This window comes from Panthera uncia, chromosome A2 (assembly GCF_023721935.1).
Source record: "Panthera uncia isolate 11264 chromosome A2, Puncia_PCG_1.0, whole genome shotgun sequence".
In the NCBI taxonomy this organism is placed as follows: Eukaryota; Metazoa; Chordata; class Mammalia; order Carnivora; family Felidae; genus Panthera; species Panthera uncia.
In genome coordinates, this window is record NC_064816.1 from 121,298,086 (window position 1) to 121,324,062 (window position 25,977).

Genomic DNA, 25,977 nt, shown 5'->3' on the forward strand with positions numbered 1-25,977 from the left:
GCTTCCATTTCTCCACATCTCTGTCTACACTTAACATTGTTTCTCTTTTTTATTTTAACCATCTTAGGTGTGAGGTACTGTCATTGTGGTTTTAATTTGTATTTCTCTAATGGCTCATGATATTAAGCATCTTTTTTGAGTGCTTATTGGCAACTTGTATATCTTCTTTGGAAGAATGTCTTTTTGAGTGCTTTACCCAATTTTTAATCAGGTTGTCTTTTTATTTTTTTTATTATTAAGAAACCATTCCTAATTCAAGGTCATGAAGATTTATGACTGTTTTCTTCTAAGAGTTTTATGTATCTTGATCTTACATTTAGGTCTTTGATCCATTTTAGTTTTTAAGAAATGTTTATTTATTTTGAGGGGGGCGGGGTGGGAGATGAGAGAGAGAATCCTAAGCAGGCTCTGCACTGTCAGCGCAGAGCCCAATGCAGGGCTCAGTCCCATCAACTGCAAGATCATGATCTGAGCCAAAATCTAGAGTCAGATGCTTAACTGATTGAGCCACCCAGGCTCCCCTGATCCATTTTGAATTAACTTTTGTATGTGGTGTGAGGTGGGTATCCAGTTTCATTCTTTTGTATGTGAATATCCAGTAGTCCTAGTAGCATCTTTTGTTGAAAAAAGTGTTCTTTCTCCATTAAGTTGCCTTAGCAACTTGTAGAAGAATGGTTGACCAAAAATGTAAGAGTGTATTTCTGGACTGTCACTTGTAGTCCATTGACTTGTGCGCCTGTCCTTATAGTTGTACCATGCTGTTTTGATGACTATAACCATGTAAATGAGTTTTGGAACTAGGAAGTGTGGTACCTCTAGCTTTGTTTTGTTTCCAGATTGTTTGGCTATCCAGTCTCTTTTGAATTTCCACATGAATTAGAGGGTTAGTTTGTCAGTTTCTACGAAGAAACCAAATGGGACTTTGATAGTCTTGGCCTTGAATTTGTAGAGTATTGCCTTCTGAACAAATTGTCTTATCTATGACTGCAGGATACTTTTCATTTACTTAGACCTTTAGTTTTTTTGAACAATGTTTTACAATTTTCATTGTGTAATATTTGCTCTTTTGTTAGATTTATTCCTGTTTTTATTTTTGATGGTATTACAAATGGATTTTTTTTTAAGTGTCATTTTGGGTTGGTTTTTGCTAGTGTATGAAAATGTAATTGGTGTTTGTATATTCATCTTGCTTCCTGCAACTTTGTGAGTGTATTTGCACACGTGCGTGTGCACACATGTGTGTATGTGTGTGTTTTAGTGGATTCGCTAAGGTATTTTATTTATAAGATCATATCATTTGTAAGTAGAAATAGTTTTACTTCTTCCTTTCCAATTGGGATGGCTTTTATTTTTCTTGCCAAGTGCCTTGGCTTGAACCTCCAGAACAGTGTTGAGTAGAAGTGGCACTAGACATCATTGTATTGTTCCTGAAGAGTGAAAGCATTTAGTCCTTCACCGCTAAGTATGATGTTCACTGTGGGTTTTTCTTAGATGTGCTTTATGAGTTTGAGGAAATTCCCTTTTATGCCTAGTTTGTTAAGTGTGTTTATCATGAAAGGATGTTGAATTTTTGCCAAGTGCTTTTTTTGTGTATTGGAGATGATCATGTGTTTTATTGTTATTGCTTTATTTAGTTAATATGGTGTATTACTTTGGTTAATATGTAGAACCAACCAGTGGATGAGTTCCACTTGTATGGTGTATAATCATTTTTATATTGATGGATTTGGTTTGCCCGTATTTTATTGATATTTTTTTGTATGTAAGGGCATTGGTCTGTTGTTTTCTTTTGAGGTGTTTGTCTGATTTGGTATCAGGGTAATGTTCTGTCCTCTTTTGTTTCTTGGATTAATTTGTGAACAATTGGGCAGTCTTTAAACCTCTGATAGAATTCACTAGTGGAGCCATTTGGACTTGGGCATTTCTTTGTGGGAAGATTTTGGATTACTAATGTAATTTCTTTATTTTTTATAGGACTTAAGATTTTTCTATTTCTTCTTTAGGTAGTTTATGTCTTTCTAGGAATTTTTGCATTTCTCTATGTTTTCCAGTTTGTTGGCATGCGCTTGTTCATAGGTTTCCTTATAATGTTTTTTTTTTTTTTTTTTCTGTAAGGTTAGTAGTGATTTGCCCTCTTTCATTCTGACTTTAGTAATTTGAGTGTTCTCTAGTTTTTTTCTTGATTAGTGTAGCTAAGGTTTGTCAAAGTTTAATCTTTTCAATGAGCCAACTTATGGTTTGGTTGATTTTCTTTATTTTCGTTATATTTATTTTTATTTCTGCTCAAGTCTTCATTTCTGTTTGCTTTGCATCTAGTGTGTTCTTTTTTTAGTTTTTTTGAGGTGAGTGTTAGGTAATTGATTTGAGATCTTCTCTTTTTAATATAGGCATTTACTACAGCTATAACTTTTCCTTTAAGTTCTGAATTAGGTGCATTCAGTAAGTTTTGGTATGGGGTGTGTGTGTGTGTGTGTGTGTGTGTGTGTGTGTGTCTATGTTATTACTTATCTCAACTTTTCCGGTTTCCTTTAAAATTTCTTCTTTGACCCATTGGTCACAGTGTAGTGTTTAACTTCCACAGATGTCATTTTTTCAATTTTCTCCTGTTATTAATTTATAAATTAATTCCTTTGTGGATGAAGAACACAGTAGCTCATTTCAGCCCTTTAAAATTAAGACCAAAATGTCTAATATATGGTCTGTCCTGGAGAACATTTCATGTGCATGTAGAATGTATTTTGCTGTTGTCAGATGCAGTGTTGAGTCTAGTTGTTATGTTTAGGTCTTCTGTTTCCTTGTTTATCTTCTGTGTACTTATTTTACATATTTTGAAAATGAGGTATTGAAGTTGAGCTATTGTTGAATTCTCTTAATTGCCCCTTTCGTTTTGTCAGTCTTTGATTTGTATATTTTTGGACTCTGTTTTTAGGGGCACGTATGTTTATAATTGTTATACCTTCTTGATAAATTGATGTTTTAATCTTTGTGGTAACAATTTTGTCTTAACGTCTGTGTTGTTCCCACTCCAGCTCTCTGTTTTTTTTTTAAATCCTTTTTATCTCAAGCTGGTTGTGTCTGTGATTCTAAAAAGTTTTTTTTGTTGTTGTTGTTTTGTTGTTTTTTGTTTTTGTGCACCATATAATTGGATCACGGTTTTTTTTTTTTAATTATTTTAACATTTATTTATTATTCAGAGACAGACACAGAGCGTGAACAGGGGAGGGGTAGAGAGAGGGGAGACACAGAATCTGAAGTAGGCTCCAGGCTCCAAGCTGTCAGCACAGAGCCCGATGCAGGGCTCGAACTCACGAACTGTGAGATCATGACCTGAGCCCGAAGTCAGTCGCCTAACCAACTGAGCCACTCAGGTGCCCCTGGATCACGGTTTTAAATGTGTTCAGCCAGTATTTGTTTCTTTATTGAGTGTTTAATATGTTTCATTTACTCTGGGTACTGAAAGGTGAGATTTATATCTGTCATTTTGCTATTTGTTTTCTGTATATCTTATGTCTCATCAGAATCTCTCGTTCTGTTTATTTAATTTTTTTCTTTTTCTATTTCTGAGTTACTTCTTTTTTTGTTATTGTTGTTAAGCAGATATTTTCTAGTGTACCATTTTAATTCCCCCCACCCCCCTACTTCTTTCTATATTCTTTTGAGATTGTGTGTATGTCTGGCAGGAGCATTGTCCTTGGGATTATAGTTAATATCTGAATTTGTAACATTATAATCTGGGTCATTATAGGGACTCCCATTATATATATGTTGGTATGTTTGAGTATGTTCCACAGTCTGTGGTTCTGTTCATTTTTTCCCTTCATTCTGGTTTGTATCTTTTCCTTAGACTTGGTTAATGTTATTTGACCTATCTTCAGATTTGCGGATTCTTCTGCTAGCTCAGATATGTTGTTGAGCTTCTCTAGTGAAGTTTCATTTCAGTTGTACTTTTCAACTTGAGAATTTTTGTTTAGTTCATTTTAATAATGTCTCTTTATTGATATTTCCCACATTGTTCTCATACTTTCTTTCAGTTTTTTTAGACATGGTTTCCCTTAGTTCTTTTAACAGATGTAAAATAGCATATTTAAACTCTTCGCCTAATGTCTGGATTTTCTCAGGAAATAGTCTTTATTGATTGTAACCCCCTCTCCTCCCCCCCCCCCCATATATGGGACATTCTTTTTGTTTTGTTTTTTTTGACATGTTTCATAGTGTTTTGTTGAAAACTGGACATTTTATTTTTATTTTATTATTTTTTTAAATGTTTATTTATTTTTGAGAGAGAGAGAGTGAGACAGAGTGTGAGTCGGGGAGGGCCAGAGAGAGGGAGACAGAATCCGAAGCAGGCTCCAGGCTTTGAGCTGTCAGCACAGAGCCTGATGCGGGGCTTGAACTCACGGACTGTGAGATCATGACCTGAGCTGAAGTTGGACGAAAACTGGACATTTTAAATAATACAACATGGCAATTCTAGTCAGATCCCTCCCAGGGTTTATTATTGCTATTTGTTGTTTGTTTAATGACTTTCCATAAAGTCTGTTTTCTTTTGCCATGTGTTGTCACTGAAGTCTCTGCTTATCTTTGTGGTTATATGTGGAGTCTTCCAGGGAAACATCAGATAGGCCAAATAAGGATAGTTCTTTGGGAATGGGGCTTTAAAAGAGCCTGTTCTGCCTCCTCAAGTTTCTGTCAGGATGCTGATTTTTGCCATGATTGTGTGCTGTTGGTTTTCAAGGGTACTGTGGAGCTGGGAGGGGAGATGAGAATGGGCAAGTTATTTAGGTTCAGCCCTCCTTTTTTTTTTTTTTTTTTTTTTTTTTTTTTTTTGAATAAGCACTCTGGACTGCTGCACACCTTTTGTTAATTTCCAGAGTTCTGAAGAAATTGATTTTGACCATTTTTTCATTGCTTTTAAAGGAACGAATTTTCTGAGATCTTTACCTTGCCAGTTTCTGTACTCTTACTGCAGTCTATAACCTTTTAATCGTTTTCCAGTGTGCACACAAAGGAATGTTTAAAGGTACATAATACCATGTCATCTATTTAATAGTTTTTCCACTCAATATGGTATTGATTGTCATGTATTCTTATGAAACTTGTAATGCATGGTGTTTTTGCCTATGGGAATACCATGATACATTGTTTCCTTCACTTCTTTTTGGAACTTAGTTTTCACAATTTTTCATTATCATTAACTATTTTGTTGAATGTTCTTTTAGCTAAATGTTAAATATATTCTCAAAATTATAAAGTGTGGAAGTGGAATGTGTTGTCTGGGAACATGAAAATTTATCCTTTTGATTTGCAAGACCAGATTGCTCTTCAGGGAAATGGTTTGAATATATATCCCACCAGTCATGTAGGAGAGTGCTTATTTGCCGGCATCCTCACCCAGTACTGGGTACCATTGTTATTTCATTTTTGCTCTCCAGTAGGTCTTTTGGCATGATGAAAATGTTTTATATCTATGAAATGTTCTATATCTATATCTAGTATGGTAGCCACTAACCACATAGATTCTGAGCATTTGAAATGTGACTAATCCTAAATGAAGTGTGCTGTATTGCAAAGATTACTACAAAAGAAAAGAATGCAGAACAAGGGATAATGTGAAATGAATCATAATCATTTTTATATTGGTTGCGTGTTAAAGTAATGTTGTATATCACTGGTTAAATAAAACGTGTAATTAAAGTTAAACTCACCTTTTTGACTCTTACTTCCTTAATGTGTTTGGTGGAATATTTACAATTGTATATGTGATTTACTTTATATTTTTATTAGATAGTGTTGATCTGGACTCTAGACCATTTTTCCTTTAAAGCTATTTAACAGCAGCATGTTCTCACCCTTTTAAAATTTGTCACTTTCTATTTATTCATTGAGGATGGCAGCAAACATTCAGTTTTCCTTTCCTCCCCAAGGTCTGTCATTGTTCTGGGGCATTTTAGTGCTCGTGTGTAAAGCTCATTCAATAATTCAGCTTCACAGTTTTGGGATTGTGCTTGGGCCATCATTTAAATGGCCCCATGTGGTCATCATCTCAAACTTCTGTTCCACCTCTAAAATCTTCATTGTATAGCCCATTCTAACAATAGCTTCATATTCTTTTAGCTCTCTCACTTGTTTCTTACCTTCCATCCTTGACCCTCTTCATTTTTGTCACTTAAGCTATACTTATCAGTTCCCTTGATCCCCTGTACTTTTCTGCATATTTTCTGCAAAATAACAATTCTCAATGATTCCTACAGTTTATTGACTTATATTTTAAGCTGCAGATTGCTACTGGACAAGAAGATCCTATGGCTTCACGGATACATTTACACAGATTTGTGGTCTTTAGCTTTAATCTGTGTATAGAATTGCTTGGCTGCCTCCTATGGAATCCTAGTCTTTCTTGATATTCTGTGGTTGCTAATTCAAATCTTTATCTCTTAATATTCCCTGGTCCTCCTCTCCTCAGTTAGGATTAAAGCATCATTTTCTTTGGACCTTAGAGAAAATCTCACCCTTTATTCCAGAACATTATCTGTATCCTCACTTACCTTTCTTCAGCCAGTTGTCTACTTAATCTTTTCTTTAAAAAAAAATTTTTTTTTTTTGGGGGGCGCCTGGGTGGCTCAGTCGGTTAAGCGGCTGACTTCGGCTCAGGTCATGGTCTCATGGTCCGTGAGTTCGAGCCCCGCGTCGGGCTCTGTGCTGACAGCTCGGAGCCTGGAGCCTGTTTCTGATTCTGTGTCTCCCTCTCTCTGACCCTCCCCTGTTCATGCTCTGTCTCTCTCTGTCTCAAAAATAAATAAAACGTTAAAAAAAAAAATTAAAAAAAAAATTTTTTTTAAATGCTTATTTTTGAGAGAGGAGAGAGCATGCGCGTGCGAGAGCATGAACAGCGGAGGGTCAGAGAGAGAGGGAGACACAGAATCCGAAGCAGGCTCCGGGCTCTGAGCTGTCAGCACAGAGCCAGATGTGGGACTTGAACTTATAGACCTCGAGATCGCGACCCGAGCCAGTGTCAGATGTTCAGCCAACTGAGCCACCCAGTCACCCACACTGGATCTTTTCTATTAACATTTAAACAGGGGCAATTATCTCTCTCTTTTTTCCATACAACCCCCTCCCTTGACCCTGTGTTATTCTTCAGGTTCTACCTTCTTGTTCTTCATAGATAACGCATTTAGAAAGAATTGTTTATACTCATTGCCTATACTTATTCACTGTTGATTTACTTCTAATCTGCATTCTTTTCTTATCTTTCCCCTGCTGGGACAAAGGTCTCTGATAAGTATATTTTTCTATATCTTTATATTGACCACTCCAGGTCATGTGGTACCGTTGACCACTTCTTGAAGGAGACCTCTACAGTTGATCTCCTTGAACTGCTTCCCTGAACTACTGTTTCCCTCATTCTTTTTTCTCTCATCTTTTCCTAGGTTTGTGTAAGTGGGATGTTAGTGTTGGTTCTGGCCTGCTTCGTACTTTGTGTACTGTATTTGGATTCATACCCATGGCCTTCATACCATTTAAATGTTGGTGGCTTAAATTTTTTTTTTTTTTTGAGAGAGAGAGAAAATGCAAGCAAGGGCAGAGGGAGAGGGAGACACAGATGTGAAGCAGACTCCAGGCTCCGAGCTGTCAGTGCAGAGCCTGACGTGGGGCTTGAACTCATGAACTGTGAGATCATGATGTGAGCTGAAGTCGGACGCTTAACTGACTGAGCCACCCAAGGGCCTCTAAATGTTGGTGGCTTAAAATGTTAATATCTGTGTAGCCTAGACATTTCTAGAACTTCTAACTTTTATATATGCAAGCTGCATACTAGACATTTGTATCCCTAAAGTCCAGTTAGCACCTTAAACTCAGATGATTCCTGCTCTTAGTGATTGGTAACCACTATTAATCCAGTTGTTCAAAACTAAACTTAGAAACCTGAATCTTTATATCCCCCAAGTTAGTTACAGTAAATTCATCTCATTAATATCTAACCAACATTGTCCAGTAGAAATTAATGCAAGCCATATATGTAGTTTAAGTTTTTCTAGTAGCCACATTTAAAAAGTAAAAAGAAACAGGTACAATTAGCTTTAGTATATATATCGTATCACCCAATATTGTCTAAAATTTTATTTCAGCATGTAGTCACTGTAAAAATTAAGATATTTTTCCTTATTTGTTTCATACTGTCTTCAAAATCTGGTGTGTATTTTGCACTTAAAGCACATCTCAATTCAGGCTAGCTAAATTTCAAGTTTTTGACAGCCATTTGTAGCTAGTGGCTACCTTAATAGACATTAGAATTGTAGTTTCTATTTCTCTTCATCTTCTCTGCTTCTTTCTTGGCTTAAGTCCTAATTTTTTCCCTGGGCTACTGCACCAGCTTTTGGGATTGCAATCATTCTGAGAACTCTGCCAGTTCATCTTCAATATTCTTGTTAGCGGTAATTTTCTAAAATAAGAATGTGATTCTTCATGTGAATTAATGTGATTGTGCATTCTTATGCTTCAAGTCCTTTAATGTTCCCCATAAGCTTTCAAGATGAAGTCTAATCTAAGTTCCTTAGCATGGTTAACAAAATCCTTCATGATCTGGCTTTTCAATTTTCCTCTGCTGTAGCTCCCAGACCTTGAAAATGAGATGTGTTAAATCGTTTGTAGTTCTCATAGAGGACCATGCTCTCCTCTTGGTTTTGAGCCTTTGCAGTTACTCAGGCCTTTGCTTTGAGACCCATGTATTCCAGCCCTACCTACATTTCACATCATACTAAGGACTACTAGTCCTTCAGGATTTATCTGAAGGATGTGACCTCAGAATTGACCAAGCACCCCTCCCCCCAACCTTTGTCATTCTCATAGCCATCCTTCATGCTTGCCTACATCATAGTATTTTATCACTGTGTTATTAAAATTGCCTTCTAACTTACCTGACCTTAAATTCTTAGTTTCATAAGCAGGGACCTTGTTTTTATTAACTTTTACATACCTAATTGTTACTACATACATTGTGAGGGTCAGGTGACTGTTGATTGAATGAGAATGTGGTCAGTAATTCTATAAGTAGATATGTAAATTCCAAGTTCAGGGTAAAGAAAAAATTGTTTTAAATTTTAAGTTATCTCATTCTTACATGTGTTCATAGAATTAAATATTAAAATATTTTAAGCAGATTAATTAGGAATCCAGAATAGAGAAAATAAAAGTTGGTTTCATCAGGGACATAATTGCTCATCTCACTAAAAAGAGAGGAGCTGGGGGCAGGCAAACTAAGACATGAACCTTTAAAAAATATGGGGAGGGTGGTGCCTGGGTTGCTCAGTTGGTTGAGCATCTGACTTTGGCTCAGGTCATGATCTCACAGTCATGGGTTTGAGCCCCATGTCAGGCTTTTTTTGCTGACGGTGGAGAACTTGCTTTGGATTCTCTGTCTCCCTCTGTCTGTACCCCTTCTCTGATTGCATTCTTTCCCTCTCTGTCTCTTAAAAATAAATGAACGTTAAAAAAATTGGGGAGAGGGGACATTAAAACCAACATTTAGGACATGCCCATGTAATCTTGTAACATTTTAGTGTTCTTGTTATATTAAATCTGGAATCTAGATATTTTTATACCAGTTATATTTAAAATATTTAAAACATTTAAATAGTGAAGTTCTTTAATTTTTCCATTGGGTCATGTAAGACTAAGCAAGTGCTGGACAGTTATATCTATGTGTTTAATGTAAGGCTTTTGATAGGAATACTAAGGAGCAGACGAGTGAAATTATTTATCAATATCTTTTCCTTTTGTAGTGTGTAGTTTTTTGTATTTAGAATTGCTTTAACTTTAGAAGAAAGAAACTTTGTTTTTTGTCAGTGTGTAAAACAATATTATACCTGTTTTAAATTCCAAAGGCTACAAATTGAACTTGAAGTTGTTTAGAAAGATCAAATGTTTATCTTTGAAATTTAAAGTTAAAGATATAAACTTTGAATCTTTGTAGTCTGATTTTTTTTTTTAATTGCAGTTATTTAGAGGGAGAAATAGAATTCTGGTGATACGAAGGTAATTTGGGGCTGAATGTCTTATTTTGTAAAGATGAGGAAAGCTGAAGGTTTGTAGCACATCTTAGCAGGGATATGTTTTAATTTTCCTCAAATTCTGATTTTTATAAGGCTTCTTTTCTGCTATAACTCCCCTTGCTCAATTTTATTGTTGTTATGGAAATGTACATTTGGCAGTTTTCAAAATAAATTGCTGCTTTTCTCTTTTGGAAAATTTATTAAAACCCATATTAATATTCAGACCTTTAAAAATGATAATGGATTTCAGGTGCCAAGATTTTCATAACTTTATTCTTTGGAATTGGAACAAATGGCAAGAGAATGTGAAGAATTCTTAAGGGTTCCAATAATCTATCAGTTGGAACCTGTTTTGAAAGCATCTTGTTCTTTAAAAATATAATTGATTTCTAGAAATAAGGTTCAGTTAAACACTGAGATTACTGGATATTGTATTTAAGTTGATTTTTCCACAGGCAGTGAAACAATAAGCAATGAATTATTGCGGTTTGATTTTCTTAAATATGAATTTTGATGTAGAGATTTGGCATAGTAAACTAAAAGATTTTTGTAAATATATTCCTTTAGAAAAGATGACTTGATAATTGTTTCTTGTTATATAACTGATGTTTCAAATCAAGTAATACTTTTAAGACCTTATGGTATTTTGGTAGATGCTTAGGTGAGAATATGCTTTTATCTATATTCACATGCTTACAAGTGTCACAGTTATATCACATCTATAAATAATGTTTCTTATCCAGAGATTATGTTTCACACTGGTACTGTGGACATTTTATTTGCCCAGGAAAAGAATCAGTGGGTGGTTAAGGCTTCTGAATTACAGACTGTGGCTGATTTTAGAATTTGGGATAAGGAAAGATTCTTATGAAATGTGAAAAATCTGTTTTAGTCAACCAATGTTATATTATTAGTATATTCCCTAAGTCTTTTTTTTTTTTTTTTTTTTTTTTGTCGTCTTTGGACACAATTTTTTCCTCAGAAGGAATTTTCCTAAAAGTATATATTTTAGTCATTTAGCTTTTTAAAATGTCTCCCATGTATCCTCACTTTGCTAGGAATATAGAGATGAGAATGACATGGTTTTTTCCCTCTGGGAAAGAATTATAGGGGGACTGATAAGTAATGTGTTTAATTTTAAAATAAAATATATAATTATTTAAAATGTTATAGTTCTGTGCAAAGAATTGTTTACCCTCAACCTACTCACTCTTCTTCCTTACTTAGTTACTGTGATTGCTCCTAACTAAAGTTACCAGTAACCTCCTTATTTTTATGGTTATGTTTTAGTATTTCATTTGACTCTTCAATGGCATTTAATACAGTTGAATGACCTTGAGCCAGTGCTGGTGTTCTTCTCACTGACTGACTGACCTTTCTCACTCTTTCTCAGCCTGACATCTCAATGTTGGAGTGCTCCAGGACTCTGTCTAGACCCCTTTTTTATCTATAGTTTCTCCTTGAGAATCCAGTCCTCTCCTAACACTGCCTTTAAGCTTATAATTCCTTAATCTGTATTTTCAGCACCAACTAACCTTGCAGTTTCTGGACTTAGGTATTTAGCTGCCTCCTGGATATTTCTTCTTGAATATATAGTAGACACATCAGACTTAACATATTCAAAGCTGTTTTTGATTTTGACGATATTGTCCACTCTCCCATTGTCCTTCTCTCCCATTCCCCTTATTGTTCCTATTTTCCCTTAGAGATATCACTCCATTGAGTTATTTAAGCCAGAAACCTAGGAGTTATCTTGGTCTGCTTTTCCTTCAGTCATATCCAGTGCATTAGCAATGTCCTGGCAGTTTTACCTGCAAAATATATTCTGAATCCTTCTTGCCTCTTCTTGTGTCCACACTGTCTAAATTCAGTATACCCTTTCTTTCTTGGACTGTTGGCAGTAGGCTCCTTACTAGTTTTCTTATTTCCACTCCTTCTCTTAGCTGTAAGAGCTATCTTTAAAATACAAATCAGGTCAGGTCATTTGCCTGTGTACAATCCTCCAGTGGCTTCCCATCATGCCTAAAATAACATCCAAATTTCTTACTTTGGCTGGGTCCCACATGGTCTGGCTCTGCCTGCCTCCATGACCTCGTTTTCTATCACTTACCCCCCTAATCCACCACTTCACTTCATTGTAGTTCATGTACCTTCTTTTTGGTCCTGAAAGTACCAAATTCATCTCCACTTTAGGGTCTACCCCTTCACCTAGAACTCTTTCCCCCCTTATCTTAATTCAATCCCAGTATTGTACTGTCAGCCAAAGACTGTCCTAGGCCTAGTCCTCCTAAGACACAGGGGACTCTGTGGTGTTTTTTCTTTGCCTTTTGTCTGGAGCATTCCTTGCATATGCAACCTAAAATACTCTCCCTGAAACTTTTTCTACTCTCCCAGATGGCTTCTTCTTTTTTGATGCCACAATTTTTGTAATTTATTTAATCTTTATCTTGATGGAGCTAACATTGTAGTTGGAGGTGGGGTAGGGTGGAGATTGCAATAAACAGGATGAGTAAAATGTATATTAGATGGCAAAAAAAGTGCTAAGGAGAGAAACATAAAGCTTGCAGCAAAGTACTGAAGAGAATGGAGTTGTAATTTTAGATAAGGGTGGTCAGGGCACACCTCTCTGTGAAGTTGACATTTGAGTAATCACCATCATCTGTTCCAGGTTGTGATATAACTCATAGATTTGTGTTAATATAGAATATAGAGGTTCAGTTTCCCAGACATTTTGTCTAAGGTTAGTCTACTTTCTTTTCTATGCTTCATTAGTTGCCTTTCAGTTTTCACAGCTCACATTAACTTCATCCTCCCATTTGTTGCTTGCTATCTTTAGCTTCCTTTCCTGTATCCACATGTCTGTATTTCTTCTAGTTCTGAACTTTAATCAATAGAACTTGAAATACAGCACTATATAAAGATTTTTACCTAAGACATTTGAATTTATCTGATCTGGGCTGTCTTAATTCAGTGATTGACAAAGCAAAATTGTATGAAAGTTACATTTTTTTTTTCTTCATGGGATTTAAACTTGGTCCCGGGTGTGTGTGTGTGTGTGTGTGTGTGTGTACATGTACCTTCTTTTAGGTCCTAAAAATACAAAATTCATCTCCACTTTAGGGTCCCTTTGCCTAGAAATCTTTTCCCCCTTAATTCAATCCCAGTGTTGTACTGTCTGCCAAAAACTGTCCTAGGCCTAGTCCCCCTAAGACCCCCTAACACCCCTGTGGTGTTTTTTCTTTGCTTTTTGTCTGTGTGTGTCTTTGCCTTTTGTGTGTACACACACACACACACACGCACACACACACACACACACATCTTGCTGAAACTTTATACTTTACAGCTTTTCTACCATTTCTTTTAAACCTTCAGGTGTAGAGCATAGTAATTGGGTTTTATAAAAAGATAAGAGGTTTTTGTTCCATATTTTGTCAGAACTGCTGAAAATGGATTAAAACTCACTGGGCCTTATATCCCACACACACAAAAAATTATTACTTTGACATGTGTAGAGAAAAGTCTGTCCTCATTTTATTTGTAATTCTACTTTGTTGAGTTCCATGTAAGTAACTTTTATTTTTCCCTCTATTTTTTGCTATGTTCCAATGGATTTGCCATTCCTGTTTGGACTGAATGTGTCATGTACAATTCTTGGAATTCCTCATTTACTGTTCCTCTGTGGATCTGTTCTGTTGGAATCTGGAACACTGGAATGATGGAAATGTGTTCTTTACAAAGTAGCTGTGAGTATATGAGATAATTTATACAGATATGTTTTCAGTCTAAATTAACTTAAATTTAACTTACAGTTGAATGAAATAGCCAATGAAGCCTTAAATTTAATACATTATTTTTAAGCTTTACACATAGTAGGCTTTCAAATATTTGATTTTATTTTTTTTTTTAATTTTTTTTTTCAACATTTTTTATTTATTTTTGGGACAGAGAGAGACAGAGCATGAACGGGGGAGGGGCAGAGAGAGAGGGAGACACAGAATCGGAAACAGGCTCCAGGCTCCGAGCCATCAGCCCAGAGTCTGACGCGGGGCTCGAACTCACGGACCGCGAGATCGTGACCTGGCTGAAGTCGGACGCTTAACCGACTGCGCCACCCAGGCGCCCCTCAAATATTTGATTTTAAAATACTGTACTCTGAACAGTATCCTAATTGGTATATTTAAAATTAGTTTTTCCATTTAATTGGTTTGGTTATCTTCTCAACATTTGGCTTAAAGATTATATGAATGAAAAAAGGGTATAAGGTGATGGATGGAATATTTTGTTACATCTGTGATGCTAGTGAGGAATGCAGATAACTATTTGCTAAATCCACCTGTGTTAAATTGCTGTGTTGATCTCATAGGAGTCTTTTTTTTTTTTTTTTAAATGAGAAATTGTGTCAAAAACATTTAAGAGAAATATGTACCTCTTAGGAATATTTTGCCATTGTATTTTAATGATGAATAAGACCTACCTCTAGGTAAAATTAACAGGCTACTGACTCAGATGGTCTGAACTATGGACAGTTTTTCTCAGCATTGGGTAAGTTAAAAGTGAGATTAATTTACTACACCAATTTAAAAATAGGTTTCTTTGAATTACTCATGGAGCTATTGTTGACGTCATCAAAGAATCAAAAACCATGCAGAAAACGAATTCTGATTTTCTTTAAAATCTAGATAAATCCAGATGTCCCTGGTGAGGGAGGCAACAGGGTCATCTGAAATGCTGAAGTGGCATAATTGGACCTGGTATAATAGCTTGAAAGATATTGTTTACTGATTGAATTGATCACTAGAGCCTTCAGGAATATGAAAAAATTGTTTAAACTCAACATTTGATTTTGTTTCATGAGTAAGAAAACAAATTTCAAGGTATTCATACCTGTGGTAATTAGTATGAGCAAAAGGGATCATTGAAAGTGGTCTTAATATAGTATTAAGGGGATGTGAATTTTTTTTATTGTGAAAAACCCTTCGTTATGTTTTTAGTTTATTAGTCAGAATCTTCTTACGGACTTACTGTAAATTGAAATCTTTGCTCTGAGGCAGATTTCATTGGTTTTTATTTTCTTTGGGTTTTTATAATTGACCGCTGTCAAATCAACTCATACTCAATTCGTTTTGTCTGTTGCTGCAATTATTTTATTGGCAACACTATAATAAAATCAGTTTGATTTGCCATGAATAATAGTTTGTGTAGTTTTCTAAAATAGGTTATTGAAGGGAATTTGAAATGTGTGACAGGAGAGTTTTGCTGATACATTAATAACTTGGCCCTTTTTGTTTTTCTTAGCAACAGAAGAACCTTGAAGGCTATGTGGGATTTGCAAATCTCCCAAATCAAGTGTACAGAAAATCAGTGAAGAGAGGGTTTGAATTCACACTTATGGTTGTGGGTAAGATATGTTTTTGTTTTTTTGTTTTTTTGTGTTTTTTTTTACTAAAATTAGATTTTGATCTGAGTTTTAAGTTATTAATCAACTCTGAATGAATTTAAGAAGACAGTAGCCTAAGTAACTGCAGGAATTGTGGTATATTTTATTATGTGAATACATTTTAAAATTTAATTCTGTGGCATAATAGGATTTATATATTTTCTTACCTCTTTTTTTTAAGGTGGCACAATTTTAGAAACTAAAAGTTGAAAAGTGGTGGGGGTGGTGGAGGAATAGAACCCTGTCAAGAAGTTCTCTTCAGTTGGTAATGCTACAAAAGCAAATAATGTCTAGTGGTTCCTCATTACTCCAGGATAATTTTATTCTCTGGCTTATATACTGTAGTGGAGTCATATAACATGAGCATTTAACTTAAACATGTGTGCTCTGAATTTGAAAAAGAAGTTGGGGGACCAGGTAGAGGTTCGTAGTCATGCAAGTGATTACCCTGGAAATTTATTCAAGGAGTATAAACTCTGTAGCGAGTGAAATATGGCTGTCTCTGTTCTTTAATTTAGCCTCATTTTTCTTATGTGTTTGATCCTATGAACACCATACTCTGCCTGAAGTCCATTTTAAGAGACTGTTAGGGGTTATTTGACAGTATGTTGGTACCATCATTGTTAAATTTGAAGAAACAGCATGTTGTATATAAAGATTAGTAGTCTTAAAGGACTGTATAATATTTTCACCTCACATAGGCTGACTTTAGAACCTAAATCCTAAGGATGATGAAACTGTTGTATTTCTCTATATGTTTTAAGAAGGTGAAAGGCAGGGTAATGGAGTCACTGTCCTTGACAAAGAAAATTGAGTTGATGCTGGGTCTTTATGTAGTGTTCATTAATTTTTGCTAATTACACTCAACTCCTGGTATTTTTCTTTGGGTGTTGAATTAGATTAATTGAATTAGCTATGAAATCCTCCTTCACTGAAGAGAAGAATGTTTTCTCAGTTGATCAGAGTATTTTACCTGATGGTCACTTTGTGGTTGTTTGGAAATATCTGCATTGTGTTAGTTTCAATAGGGAAAACTTGGTAACAAAGTTGGCAAACTTGATGTTTGCTAGAGTTGGTTAACTTGCCTGTCTCTGGTTGAGTAGAAGTATAGTATACCCAGTTTGCAAATTGCAGCTGTGAAGCAGAGGTAGTAGATACATGGATAAAATGTATAGAACATACCTTTTCTTTTGTAGAGTGGTTAACATGATCGTTACATGTGAAGAAGTACTCCATCTTACCTTTACGTATGTAAAGCTTGTGATCTTACATGACAAACTATTTATAAACAAATATAATCTCATTTTTTAATTTGTAAGAGAAGTTCTTACATCTGTTAGGAGAATTATAACAATTCAAGCAAAATTTGATATTGAAATTTTAAAGAATAACTTCTTGAATATATACTTAGTGGAATAATATGTGGGGGTCAAGGCCAGATATTTGATTTAAAATCTCTGACATTTTTCCAGATGAAAAAAATTTAAGGCAGCTGAAATGATTTTTAGAGAAACTGTGCAATCTCTGAATATATCTTATTTATTAGTTTTTCTGGTCAGTCCTTTATTGAACTACAGCTTTTGTTTTTTCTCTTCCTTGTTAAGACTTTAACTGAGATTATGGGGCAACTGGGTGGCTTAGTTGGTTGAGCATCCGACTTTGGCTCAGGTCATGATCTCACAGTTCATGGGTTCGAGCCCTGCGTCAGGCTCTGTGCTGACAGCTCAGAGCCTGGAACCTACCTCAGATTCTCTCTGTCTCTCTGTCTCTCTCCGCCTCCCTCCCTCCCTCCGTTCCCTGCTTGTGCTGTCTCTCTCTGTCTCTCAAAAAATCAATAAATGTTAAAAAAATTTTTAACAAAAAAGACTTTAACTGAGGTTAAAGAAGAATGGGTGTCAGTATCCTTACTCTTTTTCCTGCTGTACCTTGAATATTATTGTTTAATTAGCTGTCCCTCTATAGACTTGTTGAGTGGAAGGACTAAATCTTTTCATGTACATAGTTGCAGTGTCTAACACCTTTTAAGTAAGTGTCTAAGAAATGGTTGGTTTTCTGACTTTAGGCCAAATCTAACAGCATTGTTTGCAAGTCACAGAAAGCTAAAGCTAACCTTGCTTTAATATTCTTAACTTAGAGACTACAAACCCTTCCTTATAAGCTAACTCCTGATTTTTGAGACTTAAACTCAGAGTAGTTGTAGCTTTTATAACAATTCTTGGCTGAAGACTTGTACATTAATACAAACTGAAAATCTGTATTTAAAAGTTGATTTCTTTATGAAACTCTGTCTTGTGTTGGACAACCTTTATCCAGTAACCTTGCCTCATAAACAATATTTATTGAGTCCTTATTTAAGTGACTTTTGTATCAGGGAGGCATAGTGTGTATTCCCATGTGTTAAAAGGAGTTTATAACTTATGTGACAACATAAGCACACATAAAAAGGTAAGTAACATTTCTAGGAAGTATACATGAGTCAGTGGAGTCATACAAAAATTAAGGAACATGGAAGTGTAAGGGTATAGGAGAACTTGTCTCTGGTTGAAGGTTATTACTGCCTTATTTGAGGAAGAGGTATTAGGGCAGGTTTTTAAAGAATAGAATTGAGTGGACGGTCCATTTGGGAAAATAATAACCAATACCTCCATAACCTATTATGCATCAGTCAGTGTTCTGAGTATGTACCTAACTCACGCAGTCCTTCACAAAAACCGAATGAAGTAGGTATTATTGTTATCCCTATTTTAGAGATAGAGAAACTGAGGCATGGAGAGATTAGGTTACTTGCCCATGGTCACATTGGTAAGCACATGGTAAAACCAAACCCTGTCTGGTTTTGGTTCTTACTTCTCAGTCTGCTGCGTTCTTAAGTACTACGTAGAGGCTCTTTTGGGGGTATTGGATATAGCGCAGAGCTCAGTAGAGTGCATCCAGTATGCCTTAAACTTAGATGATCTTATTTGGATGTTCTGTTTTTCCTAAAAAAATGAAAGAGACAAAGAAATAAAGGGGTTAGCAGGGAAGGAATGAATGATTATTAGAGAACTTAAATGCATATATGTAAGCAGTGTTTTTCTGCCATTCCACTGGAATGAGGTGAGGGTGTGGCCTCGGGTGGGCATGAAGTGGGAGAGATGAATTTTCTTTTTCCCCGGTCATTTTCAGCTTCCACATCCTTTCATAGTATGAATATCTTACCTTACTGTATGTTAGTCTAGTGACAGTATGGTGCCTTAGTATGTATGCTAGTTACTTTTTATATTTGCAAAGAAATAAGTATCTATTTCAGTGCACAAAGAAAAGCAGGTTGTTAGTTTATATGTAATTGTGCTTAATGGATGATATAGAGGGTTTTCAAGATTAATTTGTACTGCACATTGGCTTTAGGATCTGACCCCTAAGATGTGACTTTATAATAGTCGGAAATTAGGCTGGAAATGTAGACTAGCCTAGATTTTGAAGACTGTGGCTGCCCACAAGGATAAGTAGATTGGAATCTTTACTTAAAAATTTAGTTTAAAACTCAATGTGAGACCTATCAAATAATGAAGACACTTAGGTCTCTAATTCAGCAAAGTGTCAAACATATTTGGGCTTGGAATTTGAGTATCTTCTGTGTGCTTCTTTTTTTAAGAGATTTATTTTTCTTTAATGTTTATTTTTGAGAGAAAGCTTACAAGCGGGGGATGGGGAGAGGCAGAGAGAGAGGGAGACACAGAATCTGAAGCAGTTTCCAGGCTCTGACAACGGGGCTCAAACCCATGAACCATGAGATCATGGCCTGAGCCGAAGTTGGACCCTTAACTGATGAGCCACCCAGGCGGCCCTCTTTCATGTGCTTCTTAATTAGACTTGACTGTGCTGAGAAATAAAATGTTAATTGTAAAATCCTGATTTTACTAGAATTCTCCAAGGAGGTAGAACTCAGAAAGACTATAGATTGCTTTGTTTTTCCAGAAAGTATTTTTGAAAACAAGTGATATTAAATCTATTATTTTGAATTCTTTTTTAAAATTGAAGTATAATTGACCTACGGTGTTATTAGTTTCAGGTGTACAACAGTTGACAGTTCTATATATTACCAGGATAAATGCGCTTACCATCTGTTACCATACAAAGTTATGACAGTATTATTAACTATATTTCCTATGCTGTACTTTATATTCCTGTGACTTATTTATTTTAAAGCTGAAAGTTTGTACTTTTAATTCTTAGAAGATAAAATACACAGTTCTATCATTTCTATAATCTTGAGCTTTGCACAATTTTTATGGTAGAGGTTTTCTTTATTTGTGATTTGCATGATGCATTTGACCTGTACCAAATGTCTTTAGTAGCAGGAATGGCATTTCTATTTTTTTTTTTTTTCTTCTGTTTCAGTGGAACAGAACTTCTAACATGCTGCTTTGGCTGTTTTGGGGATTCAGAGTATATCAGAATGCGTTTTTTATGTGTGACTTATTAGCAAAAATTTAGGAGGTATTTAGTCAGTAATAGGATATACAATGTCTGTCATAGTTGTCATTTTCCCTCTTCTTGTTGATGTTTGAATTGTAATAACATCCAGAGTTATTTGCAGAAACTGAAAGGTGGTATTGACTCATTTTGTTTCTAGGTTATTGGGCATTCAGTAGTATTATGTTTAATTCTAAAGTTACGATATGTTGGAGACTTAAACTGCCTTGAGTAATATTTCAAAAATTTCTTCCTAGAGCTCTTTTTTTATTTTATTTTTAGTAATAAAAGTAACTAATGACGATTATACAATGTTGTGAATATAGAAGAACCACTGAATTGTACACTTTAAAATGGTGAAATTTATGGTGTGTGAACTTTATCTCACTTAAGTAATGTAACCAAAGCAGAGGAATTTTAGGGAGAAAAATCAGATAATTTCACATATCCACTATTTTAATTTTTTTATTCATTCTAGGTTTTTCATCTGCGTATTTTAAAAGGTGCTTTTGTAATAAAGTTAATATGTTTCATTCATTGAAATTACAAAATACAGAAAAGCATAATGAAAATATTACCAAAATCTGTTACTCAGTGATAGCTCAAGCATAGAAACATACAGTATTCTTGTTTAGTATATGTGATGTTATGTGAATGTCTTTTAAAATTAGCTGTGAATTGTGATCATCTTTTGAATTTAGATGTCATAACCTAGCTATGGTTGAGTTCTAGATTTTTTTTTTTTGATTTTTTTTTTTTAACGTTTTATTTATTTTTGAGACAGAGAGAGACAGAGCATGAACGGGGGAGGGGCAGAGAGAGAGGGAGACACAGAATCTGAAACAGGCTCCAGGCTCTGAGCTGTCAGCTCAGAGCCCGACGCGGGGCTCGAACTCACGAACCGTGAGATCATGACCTGAGCCGAAGTCAGACACTCAACCGACCGAGCCACCCAGGCGCCCCTAGATTTTAATGGCTTGTATAGGTGAGATATACTATAATTTGCCTTGTTCAACATTAAGATAGTTACAGGTAAACATGGTTATAGTTCTGTTCTTACATTTTCAATTAATTCCTTAAAATAAAGCTTTGGAAATTTGAATTGCTAGTTTTTTAAGGGTTTTGATACATAATACCAAATTGCCCTAAAATAGTTTGTATACCATTTTGCACATTCACCTAGTGTTGCCAACGCCCCTTTCTCTGAGTCCTGCCCACACTGTCAGTGCCTAAAAATTGGTGTCTTACTTTCACCTGTATTTTATTGTTGCTGGTTAACTTATTTTTTAAAAATATTTATCTTTGGTATGGGTTCTTTTGTAAATGGTATGTTCTGGTTTAATTTAAAAAGCTGTACTCATTTACTTCTTTAATAAGATACAGGTATTGCAGGGTATTATTATTATTATTATTATTATTATTATTTTGTTATTAGGTATTGGCATTTTTTGCCAGAATTTTTCTGTGTTTCGCTTTGTATTAGTTTGATTTTATATTGTCCATGCAATCTTTTTTCTTACGGCTTTTGTTCTTGATTTGAGGTTGATTGATTTGATTTGAGGTTGATTGATTTGAGGTTACTGGGGATTTCACTGTATTTTATGTAAGTATATAGACTAAAGGTTTAAGTTTTTATTCTGAAATTTTAAATCCATGAGGGTTATTTATTTTTTTGATGTGAGATAGGACTTTGATGTTTATTTTATTTTCTAAATGGTTAAGTAGTTCTCCCCAGACCATTTATTACAAGCTTGATTTTTAAAAATACATGTGCTTGGTTGGTTCTCTTTCCAATCTTTGGTTTAGTTCATTCTGTAGTTCTTCCTATATAAATACCATATTATTAGAGTTATAAATTATAGTAGTTATGTTATTTGTATAGAAAGGTTACTGGAGTTTATGTTAATCTAGGGATATAGGCAAATAAGTAAATAATATGTAAAATAATTACAGATTGTGTTGTTTTCTAGAAAGGAAATAAACATGGTGGTATCTTTTTAGAGTTATCAGGGAAGACTTGCCTCTCTGAGAAAGACTTCATAATAGCACCTGAAATACATGAAAATTAGGACATACTGAAAAAAAAAATAAATAAAATACTTACAAATGAGATAATTTTCATTAATATATTGCTATATTTATCTACAATATTTTACTTTACTTTGGGCAGTTGCATAATAATTTCAACTGTGCCTATCTCAAATTTTAGCCATTGGTTTTTCATTTGATATGTGAATGATTTGTTCTGTTCAGTTTCATAATGCTGTAGTAAAAATTTATGGAATGGAAATTTTGTTCAATATTTTAACTATCGTGTTAAATGGCTGCATAATATTCTAATCTGTGACTGAATATACCATAATTTTTGGAGTCTGCTTCTTCACTAATGGATATAAGTTTGTTACTATCCCTACCTATCCTGTTACAAATAACATGGCAGTGAAGATCCTTAAACACACAAGGTTTGTGTATGTGTGTTGGGAAGCAGAGGGCAGTACTTTATTGATTTGTTTATAGTCCCTGCAGTAGGATTACTGTAGCAAAATATTTCAATATTTTGTGGCTCTTGACATATTGGCAAATTGTTTTTTTAACAGTTTGTTCTACTAAATGTATACTTTTAAAAAAGGGAGAATATATTTTGCAGGAATTTAAGATGTATGGTATAATTGAAGGTGGGGCTATTCATTCCATGGATACTTAAGGGAAGAATGTAAATGTAGTTGAAGACACTGTAAGGGAGTAGTAGAGGAGGAAAAAAGTATACAAGTTAACTACATCATTAAGTGATAAATGGCATAAGAAATATATAAACCACATGCTGTAGAAGTTTAAAGAAATAAGACTTTATAGCTACAAAGCACACCACTGTCTTAAATCATACAGCTAATTCATGGAAAAATGGTACATGATATTTTCAGTAGTTGGTATATTCATGTTTTTTTAATATACTTAATTCTTTATCTGATTTAATTTCAGTATCTTAATCGTGGAGCAGTATAATTCAGACAAACGCAAAACAGTTTCATAGACTGGGAGTTTTTTGGTTTTGTAACAGGGACAGTGTCTGGATTGACATATGTAAGAAATGTAATCTGGGTAATATCCCAGTTTAATTTAGTAGACTTAAAAAAAAGTCATTGGCTTCTCATACATGTTCTATCCTAATATAGTCTTTGAAAATAGATCATAGTCTTTTGAATATAGGGAGGTGAGTGGAGGTAAGCAGATGATAAATAGTGCATGTCAGAGAATCAAATGTGAAGTAGGATTTGTGGTTCATTCTTTTTTTTTTTTTTTATTTTTTAATATATGAAATTTACTGTCAAATTGGTTTCCATACAACACCCAGTGCTCATCCCAAAAGGTGCCCTCCTCAATACCCATCACCCACCCTGCCCTCCCTCCCACCCTGCCCTCCCTCCCACCCCCCATCAACCCTCAATTTGTTCTCAGTTTTTAACAGTCTCTTATGCTTTGGCTCTCTCCCACTCTAACCTCTTTTTTTTTTTTTTTTTTTTTTCCTTCCCCTCCCCCATGGGTTTCTGTTATGTTTCTCAGGATCCACATAAGAGTGAAACCATATGGTATCTGTCTTTCTCTGTATGGCTTATTTCACTTAGCATCACACTCTCCAGTTCTATCCATGTTGCTACAAAAGGCCATATTTCATTTTCTCTCATTGCCACGTAGTATTCCATTGTGTATATAAACCACAATTTCTTTATCCATTCATCAGGTGATGGACATTTAGGCTCTTTCCATAATTTGGCTATTGTTGAGAGTGTGTGGTTCATTCTTAACTAAAGTTGTTATGATGGGAGACTATGAATTGTTTATTATGTTACAAGTGGTACTAATTACAGTAAAACATAATGGTGAGATTTCTGTAGTACCTTGTCATAGTCCTGAGAATAGATTTTAATTGAATGATTGGTGATTAAGCTGACATAACTGATCAGCAGTAAACTACTAGAAATTATGGTTTAAGCTGATGACATAAAAATGAGGGGTGCCTGCGTGGCTCAGGTGGTTGTGTCTGACTCTTGGTTTCGGTTCAGGTCATGATCCCAGGGTTGTGGGAATGAGCCCTGCATTGGAGTCCCCACTGAGCATAAAGCCTGCTTAAGATTCTTTCTCTTTCTCCCTCTCCGCCTTTCCTGCATGCACACACACTCTCTCTCAAACAAACAAACAAAAATTTTTAAAAATCTAAATAAATAAAAATAAATAAAAATGACCACTTCAACCCTCAAAGGAATTTCCAGGGAAACGCACACTACTAATTATAGTTTAATAAATATCTTAGTAGTACACATTTAAAGTGCCATGTAGAGTCAGGGGAGTAATGATCTGGGTTTAATGGGGATAGCATCTTATTTTCCTGATAGGTTAGAGTTCTGAAATCAGTAACTCTCTATTAAATGTATAATTTATTTTGGCAATTTTGTAAAAGAGCTAGCTAGTTACAATTATGGTTTTAATTTATATGTTTAGTGTACAATGAAAATTCGCTTTCTATATTTAACGTAAATCTATCTCATAGTACTTAGTACGGCAGCTGTTACACTAAAAAGAATATGGTACTTAGCCTAGTTTTAAACTAATTTCAGCCACAAATGAGCTTTCTGACCTTGATAGATCATTTTGAATCTCAGTTTCCTTACAACAAACATTTACCTGGTTATTCCAAGTCAGCCGGCCATAGGGCTAAGATTAAAAAAGAGAGAGACATACCCCCTAAGAATCAGAGGATTTCACATGGTGGTAGAGACAGCTGGACAATAATGCTGTCTGTGTGTAACTACTTCACAGAGGGCTTGATAATTCGTTTTGTAAATGTGCTTTGTATGTATAGTGTATATATAATTTGCCTAGTAAATCTGTAAATAAATGTTAATTTTAAGCATACATGATTAGTGCATTTTTACAGTTGAATTTAGTTTTAAGATCCAATGTCTGGGGTGAAGAGGAAAGAAAGATCAAGGGTAGTTGAGAACAAGATGGCAGCTAAGTGGTTAAATACTTGATTAATTCTTACTTTGAACTTCTGTCCTGGTTGAACTCCTTTGATTATAAATATTTGGGGCACCCATGTTGTGCTTTTTACTCTGCAATTCAGTATAGCAGCAAAGCTCTTTTCTGGTAAGAGTCAGATTTAGCTAATTTGAAAGATGGTTGAGAATTTGCTCTTATCATTTCCCATTTTAAACAAGGTAGCTTGCAATCGTGTTAACAAAATAAGATTTTTGTGCTTGCCTGTTCTGTGCATTTCAGTAAAGATAAGCTTAAGTGTTTTGCTCAAGTTACTTGTGTGACATTAGCAATTAGTCTTCAGGGTACACTTGGTGCTTTATATAAGTTGCTGCAGGATTAATGCTGTCCTTTGCAAACCTTTTGAGTATCGTATTCTCCCTGGAGTGTATCGGGTTCTTAATGTCGGTTGGTATAAAGCATCTTAGGGATTGTTTTTAGGTTGACATTAAGATTTTGAGTCTTAAAATTAAGTTGTTTTTTTTTTTTTAATATATAGGTTGGTGTTTGCTTTTCTTGTTGAATCATGTTTTAATCAGATTTAATGTCATTCATCAGTTAACAGTAGTATTTCTGGTTCAAGCCATCATTATAGATAATTTTGATTAAAGAAGAAACATTATAAAATTTTAGTCATCTAAAAGGCCAAGTAAATGAAGAAATTAAATGAAGTGTATTTTGATTGTTCTCAGTCTGTTTCCCTGACTCCTTTAATCAAAATTATCTGGGCTTCCTATTTAAGATGCTCATTCCTGGAAGTATGGGAATCTGCATTTTGACAAGTAGTGCCTGTTAATCCCCATTCTAAAGTTTAAAAGAGCACTGCTCTAAGTCTACTTTAATGTCCAGAGAAAGGCATTCAACTATATATTTCTTTGAAATGTTGTTATATATTTTGATAACTCATGTTCTTTAATGTAACAGATATTAAGATATATGGCTTAGAAATATTCTTCCTATAAAAACTGCTCCTTGTTACAAAAGTTTTCCATTAGGAAT

General features: G+C 34.8%; 1 protein-coding gene across 2 annotated transcripts in view; it reads left to right on the forward strand.

Annotated features, from left to right (window-relative positions):
- The first annotated feature begins 14,296 nt into the window (after positions 1-14,296).
- The window catches only part of SEPTIN7 (septin 7), an 85,188-nt gene continuing 73,507 nt past the window's right edge, over positions 14,297-25,977 (forward strand). The window contains exons 1-2 of one of the 2 annotated variants that reach the window (XM_049641693.1): positions 14,297-14,594; positions 15,348-15,450. In XM_049641693.1, the coding sequence (XP_049497650.1) occupies positions 14,571-14,594; positions 15,348-15,450 (127 nt within the window). In that variant the 5' untranslated portion in view covers positions 14,297-14,570. The remainder of the gene's footprint in view (positions 14,595-15,347; positions 15,451-25,977) is intronic. The other variant, XM_049641694.1, reaches the window with a different exon arrangement.